Source organism: Myxocyprinus asiaticus, chromosome 9 (genome assembly GCF_019703515.2).
Source record: "Myxocyprinus asiaticus isolate MX2 ecotype Aquarium Trade chromosome 9, UBuf_Myxa_2, whole genome shotgun sequence".
Taxonomy (NCBI): domain Eukaryota; kingdom Metazoa; phylum Chordata; class Actinopteri; order Cypriniformes; family Catostomidae; genus Myxocyprinus; species Myxocyprinus asiaticus.
This window is the reverse complement of record NC_059352.1, coordinates 43,512,961-43,522,911: the sequence shown is the minus strand read 5'-3', so window position 1 is coordinate 43,522,911 and position 9,951 is coordinate 43,512,961. Positions and strand designations below refer to the sequence as shown.

Genomic DNA, 9,951 nt, shown 5'->3' with positions numbered 1-9,951 from the left:
GGCACAGGTTGAATGTCAATTACATAAAACGTTCTCGCATGTCTCGTTGGTCGTTACCAAACATCATAACATCAAACCATATTTAATTTGAGTGCTGCAGCAGAGGGCAAGATTAAAATTCGAAAATGGCTTAAATTTTATCTGTTTGTAATTTAAAGCTATTGTATGGCTTCAGAAGACTTGGAATATAGTGCTTGAATCATATGGACTACCTTTATAGCACTTTTTTTGTTGTTGCCATTTTTAGGCGTTTTTAGAGTTTGACAGGTGTGGCAACTTTGAACTGTCATTATATGGAAAATAGGTTAGTAAAGATTGTTCAAAATTCTCCTTTTATGTTCTGCAGAAAACACATGAGGGTGAGTAAATGATGACAGATCTTTCATTTTGAGATGAACTATCCATTTTACTTTGCCTTCCTTCTTACTGTAAGTGTGCCAGTGTGTGGGCTTTTTTCATTGTTTTACTGTTTGTGATGAGGAGGAGGCCATGTCCGGGTTGTGAGGATGCACACCCGGTGCTGAACTGTCCTAATCAGCTGGGAGAGGGATAAAGACAAGCTGGAGGCGCCAGTTCAAGAGAGAAAGAGAGAAACAAAAACGGCCGCTGTGTGTTTGTGTGTTTATGTTTGTTTAAAATCAGTTATGACTGTTCTGCCGGTTCCTGCCTCCTCCTTGCCCATTCTGAACCCCGTTACATTGGTGCCAAAACCCGGGAAGGAGGAGGGATGCACTCGTGGAGTCCTCGCTGCTGCTGTCCGCCAGGGGAGGTGCAGCGGCAGTCTGCCAGAGGATGGAGGAGTCACTGCTGGCTGCCGGGAGTCGGAAGAACTGCTACCGTCTGCCAGGAAGGGGAGGAGCCATTACTGTCCAACAGGGGTCAGAGGACTCGCTGCCGTCCACCAGGGGAGGAGTGGCTGTCGTATGCAAGAGGGAGGAAGAGTGGCTGAGGACCAGGCGACGTTGTGTCCGGGGACCAGCGAGCAAGTTTTTCTCTCTCCTCTCTCTGTCTCTCCCCCTCACTCTTTTCCTCTCCCCTCTCCCTTCCCTCGTCTATCCCAGGGTGGGGAAGACCTGCCGGCAGAAGGACGGGTATGGCCAGGCCATGAGGATGCAGGCCCGGAGCTGAATTGTCCTAATCAGCCGGGAGGGGGATAAAGACGAGCCGGAGGCACCAGTTCGAGAGAGAGAGAGACACACTCGGCCACTGTGTGTGTGTCTGCATGTTTATGTTTGTTTAAGTTCAGTTATGTCATTAAAATTATGTTGACTCTTCTGCTGGTTCCTGCCTCCTCTTTGCCCATCCTGAACCCTGTTACACTGTTTTAGGGAACTTCATGAGCATCATGCTACATGGGCTGGTTGAAAGCAGAGCATCAGGTGACTGATTGTCTTTTCAACTTGTATTGAGTTGTCACAGTAGGACAGTGATGGCAGTGAAGGGGGAACCTTGTGGAGCTGCCCCTAACACTTAAAAATAAAGCAGCTCCATTCAGCAGGATAGAACAAAAGAGACAGGCTTCCTCTGAACGTGAGGCTCTGTTACACTAGTGTGACCCCGGCCCGTGTCCCATAACGGGAGGCAAGGGATGAAAGGCTAGAGGAAACAAAGAGGCGACTGCAATTTTGGTCGTGTGCTGCAGGCTACAATGCTGAGGCCCCTAAAACCTCCAGGGCCTCCAGTGACAGGCAGGAGCACACAATAGAGAGGCCCAGGGAAGGGAGACTTATTCTTGGGTTGAGTAAGCTGCAGCTGGGCCTGTGTAGTCTGACCGTCTGGAGCACAGAACAACATGCCTCTTGCCATCACATGACTGGATAGTTTTGGCAAGCATAAATTGATCATAATACATTTTACTGGTAACACACTTTACAATAAGTTTGTATCCGTTTACATTAGTTAACTTCATTAGTTAACACTAACGAACAATGAACAATACTTTTACAGCACTATTAATCTTGGTTAATGCTATTTTCAACACTAATACTGAAAAGTTTTAAATTAAAAGGTGTATATGTTAACATTTGTTTATACTGTAATTAACTGTAAAGTGTTACCACTGAACTGTAGGTTCTTTGTTGCCAAGAAGCTCTGTAAGTGTAAACACTAAAGCTATCTGAACGCCTGAAATAAAATCTCAAAAAACACATTTTTCACCAAATGACAGTAGGTTAAAAACCATAGTGGTAATCAGGACATCAGGAGCTATCGCTAAGGAGAGCATAGATGATATTTGTTTTGACAGAAATTAAAAGATTAAAAGATGTGTTTTTAAGGCATTTATGTATGAGTGTGTGAATGTGTGTGCCTTAGGGTGTAAAGTGAGCATGGGTTTCAATAATAATGATGTAAGTGACCATGGGGATTTGACAATGTTGTCATCACAGCTCCTGTTTGCCAGATGATACTGACATCAATCTTCCATATACTGTAAATCTGACAACATGCACAGGCACTTTTCAAACCCATGCTGCAACTTATTGACGATTGCGTGCGTGTGTGTGTGCATGTGTGTGTGCGTGTATGTGTGTGTGTGTGTGTGTGTGTGTGTGTGTGTATACTAAGTTTATACTACACTGTGGGGACCAAATGTCGCCACAAGGATAGTAAAAGCCCAGCCAGCGGTCCCCACGTGAGAAATGGCTTAATAAACATACTAAACAATGTTTTTTGAAAATGTAAAAATGCAAAAAGGTTTATGTTAGGGCTAGGTTTAGGGGTAAGGTTAGGGGATAAAAATTATCGTAGATCTGTATAAAATCCATAAAAAGATCTGTCTATGGAGAGTCCCCACAATGATATAAAAACAGGTTTGTGTGTGTGTGTGTTAGAAGCTGATTTTTATATTTTACATTTATTATTGTTTTTATTTTAATAAAATATACATTTCTTGTATTTTTACATATTTTTATTTATTTTAATGCAGCCACTTTCTTTGACTTTTAATTTCTAATATGTGAAGAAGCACTTTGAGTTGCACTTGATGTATGAAATGTGCTATACAAATAAAGTTTATTATTATAAGTTTATTATTGCTTTCCATTCAAACCACAAACCAGCGACAGGGTTTTGGGCTCCCAAGGCTCATCAATGCACAAGGGCAATGAAGGTTTTCCTGTCTGGTCCGAACTGACAGAAGGTCTACTGTGGCACAAGTCACAGAAAATTTGTATGACGGTTACGGGAGGAATGTATCACAACACACAGTGCATCGCACCCTGCTGGGTATGGAGCTGCGTAGCCACAGTCAGAGTGCCCATGATGACCCATGTACACCATCGAAAGCACCTACAATGGGCATGTGAGCATCGGATCTGGACCACTGAGCAGTGGAAGAAGGTCGCATTGTCCGATGAATCCCGTTTTCTTTTATATCACGTAGAAAGCTGTGTACGCAGTGGCGGATTTAGGCATGGGCGACATGGGCAGTTGCCCAGGGCAACATCTTGCTGGGGGGGGGGGGGTGTTGAAGCGGGTTTCGCCCAGGGCGCCATACAAGCTAGAACCGCTACTGCGTGTACGTGTGTGCCGTTTACCTGAGGAAGTGATGGCACCAGGATGCACTGTGGGAAGACGACAAGCCAGTGGAGGGAGTGTGATGCTCTGGGCAATGTTCTGCTGGGAAACCCTGGGTTTCATGTGGATGTCATTGACATGTGCTACCTACCTAAACATTGTTGCAGACCAGGTACACCCCTTCATGGCAATGGTATTTCCTGATGGCAATGGCCTCTTTCAGCAGGATAATGCGCCCTGTCACACCACACATTGTTTTGGGAATGGTTTGAGGAACATGATGAAGAGTTCAAGGCATTGCCCTGGCCTCCAAATTCATCTGTGGGATGTACTGGACCAACAAGTCCGATCCACGGCGGCTCTACCTCGCATCTTACTGGACTTGAAGCATCTGCTGCTAATGTCTTGTTGCCAGATACTACAGGACACCTTCAGTGTTTTTGTAGAGCCCATGCCTCGGCGGGTCGGCGCTGTTTTGTCGGCACGGGGAGGACCAACAGCATATCAGGCAGGTGGTCATAATGTTTTGGCTCATCAGTGTCTACAAAAAACTGTATGCTATACAGTATATGAGCGTAAACGTGTACAAATAGATAAATAAATGCTTTTCTTTAGGTTTATACATCTAACAATCTAATTGTGGGTAGAAAAAATACATACTGTCAACTACAAATTAAATATTTTCTAGATAATGTAATAATTTTTATTTAATTTTGAAACAATGTTGTCTTTATAATATCACGCGAACTATTTTTCTCACACAGTATAAATGGGTCTTTATACATGAAAATTCATTGCATTCTTAGAAAGGAGTCCCACGCAAAGGGATTATCATATTTTAGGCTTTCTCGACATTAAAAAGTTTGGAAACACCTGGTCTAATATACGTTTGAAAATTAAGAGATCTCTTTAGTACCTGTTGGTTCAGGATTACAGTTGTCTTTTTCTCAAGCTGCGATAGATAGACTAAGAGTTTAATGATTTAATACATCTAGTCTACCATCTGCTTTATTTGACTTTCATGCCCAGATTGACCAAAACAGCAAAACATCAGTGCTTTGTCTCATATTTAGTGCGACAGCTCAGACCCACGCACTGTATTAGTCTCACTTCAGATGTGCATGGCTCATGCAGAAATATGTGTCAGTAGTGCTACCATGGAAACGCATCAGAGGGGCATCCGTACCAAAACCAACACTGAATCATATTAGATCCCACTAAGCAACACATGGAATTTCAGATCATTAATATGTTCGAATCTTGCTTTTACACTGTATGTTAAGCCATAGCTCATTGGTTCCCAGTATTTCACGTAGGGTATCAATAAAGCGTGAATGCGAATCGTTATAAGACGCTATGTGCTTTATTATGAATTCGGATTTGAGTATAGCAGCAATATATAATTATTAGTGTTAAAGTGGTTAAAGGGACTCAGTACTGTTTATGTCTTCCATGTCACTACCGGTATGCACGGTAAAAAGGGCGAACTTGAGGGGCTGTCTTTGCGCGTGGTGCGCCGCCCCACCGGAGATGCGCGAGCGGACACTGGCTCATTCGCTCTGGTGCGGACACCGGAATCAACGAGGCATGTGTGTGGACAGCGGCATTTGAAATACTAAAAAAATATCCATACAGAAACGAAACACCTGACCATTTTCTTGTTTTATCAGCTGTGATATTTGACAACTGTCGTTTGCCTTGCCGACGCTTGACAGCACTGACAGACAGAACTACAGCGATCTTCTCTTTATAAACATTCGTGAATGGAAAGCTCCTGCTGAAGAGACCTACATCTTTTCTAACGCTTCTCAAATCATTTACATTTTTGTAATTGATTAGCTGGACACCGGGATAGCGTCTTCTTGCATCGCCTGAGGGAAGATGGAGACCTTCTTCGCAGAGGTGGGCTCATTTGTGTGCATTATAACAGTAATAGACTGTGTGGTAAATAGTATTTATGAAATAAATGTTTACTTGTAGTGTGTTTTGATGTACAGACCGGCGCATAATTCTGGTAGGCTGTGCGGGTTCACACCTACTTTCATGATGTGCCACCTTTAACAGTGCCATACCGTTTACATGCAATCTCAATCAGCTGTCACCTGTCTTTTTAACTGACTTACATTTTCAGTCGATTAATTACAAGTAACCGGTGCGTTATTTAACACAGTGAGTGACTGCAGTTGATGGTGTGGTGATGTCGCGTGCATTGGTGTCTCGCGCTTGCCTGGGCTGTGGCGCGCGTGAAGGGGGAAGGGGTTTCGCGCATTGATTTTCTAAAAATCTTGCACATTTTCTCGTTTACATTTTCATGCATCTTTTTATTTGTCGATATCACGTCTTAGATTGCAAACCAGCGCGTGGCTGTGTTGTGAAGGCTGTCTTGACATATTTAAGATGATTCCCAAATTCAATTTTCTAAAGCATTCACCTTGAGCTTCATTGCAGGAATTGTTCTGAAACATATATGCAAGGTTTGGTATTGAACCTGGCTGGCTTCGTGGATGGTGGTTTTGTTTACCTGATCTGTGCTTTGCAGAAAAAGGCCTCAGAACTGTTATTTTGTTTCTACTGTTGCTTTCACTAACTCTGCCTCTTTCATTTATAGTCAAAATAGATGTGTAAGAAATGCCTTGAGCTTACTTGCTTTGATGATTTTATTGTAAGGCCTACCACAGTCTCCCCCTCTCTTTCTATCTGTCAAGTGCACACACGCTCACACACACACACAAACACCTGCATTCTATCTTCTATCTAATACAGAATTACAGCATCCCCATTAAGCCATTTATCCTCTTGAGCACATGCTATGTGTCTCAAATGGTTTTAAGTGATCAACATTTAATCTGTGTCAGAGTGGACAGCAAACCAACACAAGACATAGTAAATGGCATTAAATGAAGATGATGATGCACATACTCTGGTTATTGTTATTTACCAGGTAGAGAAAGGTAATCAGTGTATATTCTGTTTACCACTGAAATACAGTAAAAAGGCAAAAGTAGATCATGTGATGGCCCATAGGGAACAGAGCAGGAGAGCTTGATCCTTGCATCCTTCACAGACTATTATGTGGAAGGGCCATTAATAGTATTTTAATTTATAGGGCATATATAGTGAAGTTGTGTCCTATTATGATTGTATTTGCTGGCCACCATGTTGCTACAGATAACTAAGATGCTTGTGGCTTGTGGCTTTAAAAAAATATATCCCTAAGTATGAGCAATAGACCTTTTTCACAGACTGTGATGATGCGTTGCCGGCTTATTTAGCACCGTAAATCTCGCTCTCTCTTTTTTTTAATATACATTTTTTAAATATTGAGTGTAAATTTATAACATTATGCTTATTGATATATTACCCTGGAATTAGTTTTAAAAACAAATGACCACAGCTGCGGGGGTTTCAATTACGGCTGCTGAGAGAGTGACAGTAAATCTGGCATCTTCTCCCATCTAACTTGCTTAATCCACTGCTCTCTATTTTCTTCCTCTTCTGGAAAGTCATTCAAATGTAATAGTGGATTTTTCTTTTGGTCTTGGAGCAAATGGGTAAATGAAAATAATATTTGCTGTGATCTCCCATTCACTCCTATTCACCGCTGTCGAAGTTTACCCTGCAAATGTTTACTTACGCGTTCCAAAACCCGGAGTGTGAAAAAGGTCTATAGTAATAGTGATGCTTGCCTTAGCCAGCACCAGTGTTAGTGTAAAGGTCACAGGTTAAACTTTTCCCCGAGGGGGTTGTGTAAGGCTGACACTTTTAAATGGGATAAAATATGTTAGATGCAGTTGAGTACGTAAGTCCCCCCCCCAAATACAGACCTGACCAGCCCACTAATATCCTTACCTCTGCCCAGCATCCTAATGTGTCATTGCCCAAAAGCATCTTTAGTTTCATTAAAGAAGCTTAGTGACCCTTTAAGCACAACAACAAACAAATTGTTCTCTTTCTCATTTCCATTCTCCCTCTTTCTTTCTACACCCACTTTTTCTGCTGTCTACTTTGTAGTGGCAGTTCAGGTTATCATACTGGTGGCTCAGCACTCCACACCTCGAGTCCCCATAGCAACATTGGAAGATTGGCCATTTTTTACTGGGTCATACCATGGTCCTAATGCCGAGTGTTAATTTATGGTGGAATCTAGTGCAGAGTGTGTTGGACTACATAGATTTCCACTATAAGAGAGGATTGGCATTTACCTGTCAATAGAAATGTGATGATGATGATGATAAAATTTGCCATTATGTTGATATTACTGACAGTTCTGTTAAAGATAAAGGCAATGTGTTATGAGCCTTAGATTAAAGGGATAGTATACCCAAAAATGAAAATTCTGCATTCTGTCTAATATCTCCTTGACAAAATTGTAATTTGTGGGTGAGCTATCCCTTTAACTACCTGCCATGTAACAGCATTGTTCAGTTTTCAACTAGATGTAAAGACCTAAATTCTAAAGGAAGTTCTATTTTTAAAGTCCCCGTTGTCACAATGCAGAGAATGACAGAGGCTCAGGACCCAAGTGCAGAGTTGAACACAGGGAATTTATTTATGCACAAAATAAAGGCAAAATCCAACATAAACTCCCACAAGGGGGGAAAACAAACATAAACTACCCCATAGGGGAAAAAGGTAATCCAGGCTGGGGCAGAGGAAACGGGGAACAGGACCGACCAGACCGAAACAGGAACCAGAGAATGTACATAAACACAAACAAACTGGAACCGACCAACAGAAAAGAAAGACTGGAACATACAAGACGAACTGGCACTGGACAGCACACACAAGGAGACTTAAATAGGGAGACAAATCAACAGGTTAACAAACAGGGAAGGTGAAACAGATAAACTAATAATGCGCAAACAAGGAGGCGGGGTATGATGCCAGACAGAGAGACACGTAGTGATACACACACCTGACACCTCAGACCGAAGTGACCGAACCTTAGCACAACATGAAGACAGACCGCAACCCGGGCACGCATCGCAAAGTGAGTGCAACGCGTGGTTGCGAGAGACAGAACAGATTATTGATACGAGTGCATCCCGCCAAGGTGACAAGCACAACACACTCACACCAATACAAGACAAGACATGGAACATGAGTGTCCGGATCCAGACACCAAAACCGAAATCAAACCAGACAGAAGGGTCAGGATCTAGACACCATGCTCCGGACATAAGACATGAGACCCGAACCAGACAGGGGAGTCAGTAGGGCTGGGCGATACAGCTAAAAAATTTATAAGGGTATAATATTTCATATCATTCGGTATCGATAATTAAAGGCATTATATAAAAATCTATTGAATTTAACCACTGTATTTTTAATTTACCCACTCTATTAAGGCAAACAAAATATCTTCTTTCTTAAATCTTATATGAAGATTAAATAAATAAGTGTTAAAGAAACTCTTAAACTTAAAAAATAAAATGCTACAAAAATCATTTGGAGGATTTCTCATAAGGCATTGTTGCCGAGTACCTCTCCATCGTGGACTGCTTGTGGGTTGTTTGTTGAGGTGAGGTAGATGTAGGTCGTGGCAGACAACATGCTGCATATTCCAAAGGGTGGAAGCGGTTAAGGTGATAAAATAAGTTGCTTGTGTTTCCGTACTTGGCCGGGACGTTTTTTTTGCAAGGCTTACACACAACAGTGTTTTGATGTTGGTCAGACGTAAAGAAACCAAAAAACTGCCACACTGGCGAGCTGACATGTCCTTTTTTATTAACAATCTCCTCATCGCCGGCAGGCACGACACTAATTTTCGCATGTGTTCATGTGTTCTGATGTCACATGGCGATGGCGCAACTGAACCCCACAGCAACTTAACTTGTTATTGGCTGTTTGCTTGTCACTTGTAGCACGCTTCTTTATCAAGCCATATGATAGGCTGTTTATGATCCAGGGACGGCGCACGTTTGAGGGTTGTTCATGCAAACAAACTTCATGTCTATTTACATTTTAATGCATTTAAGTGAAACTATCGAGCGTTATATCGAACATTTTTTATATCGTTATCGATAAAGGTGTACCGTCGATAAATACCGATACTGTTTTATCACCCAGCCCTAGGAGTCAGGACATGAAATGAGACAGACTGAAGAGCGCACAGCAGTGAAATCAACTGAAACTGTTCGCTCACACAAAGACAGACACTGGATGATGAGGCCACGGTCCTGTCACACAAAAACCCAGACTGACAGAGTGACAGGCCCATGTCATTACCCCCCCCCCAAAGGGAAGCCTCCTGGCATCCCAAAAAGGGAACATCAAACAATAGACAAGACAAACAGAATGAGGAACTTGGGGCAGGGGGCATGCTGGCATGGGAATGTCCTCCGCGGCCGTGGACGCTGGCAGCGGTAGGGGAATGGCCTCCATGGCCGCGGATGCTGGCAGCGACTGAGGAGTAGGTGCCCTTCTCTTCCTATT

At 42.6% G+C, this 9,951-nt stretch overlaps 1 protein-coding gene across 1 annotated transcript in view; it reads left to right on the top strand.

Annotated features, from left to right (window-relative positions):
* Window positions 1-5,096: 5,096 nt before the first annotated feature.
* Window positions 5,097-9,951, top strand: part of LOC127446490 (unconventional myosin-X-like) — a 137,675-nt gene continuing 132,820 nt past the window's right edge. The window contains exon 1 of the mRNA XM_051707456.1: window positions 5,097-5,418. Coding sequence (XP_051563416.1) covers window positions 5,398-5,418 — 21 coding nt within the window. The 5' untranslated portion in view covers window positions 5,097-5,397. The remainder of the gene's footprint in view (window positions 5,419-9,951) is intronic.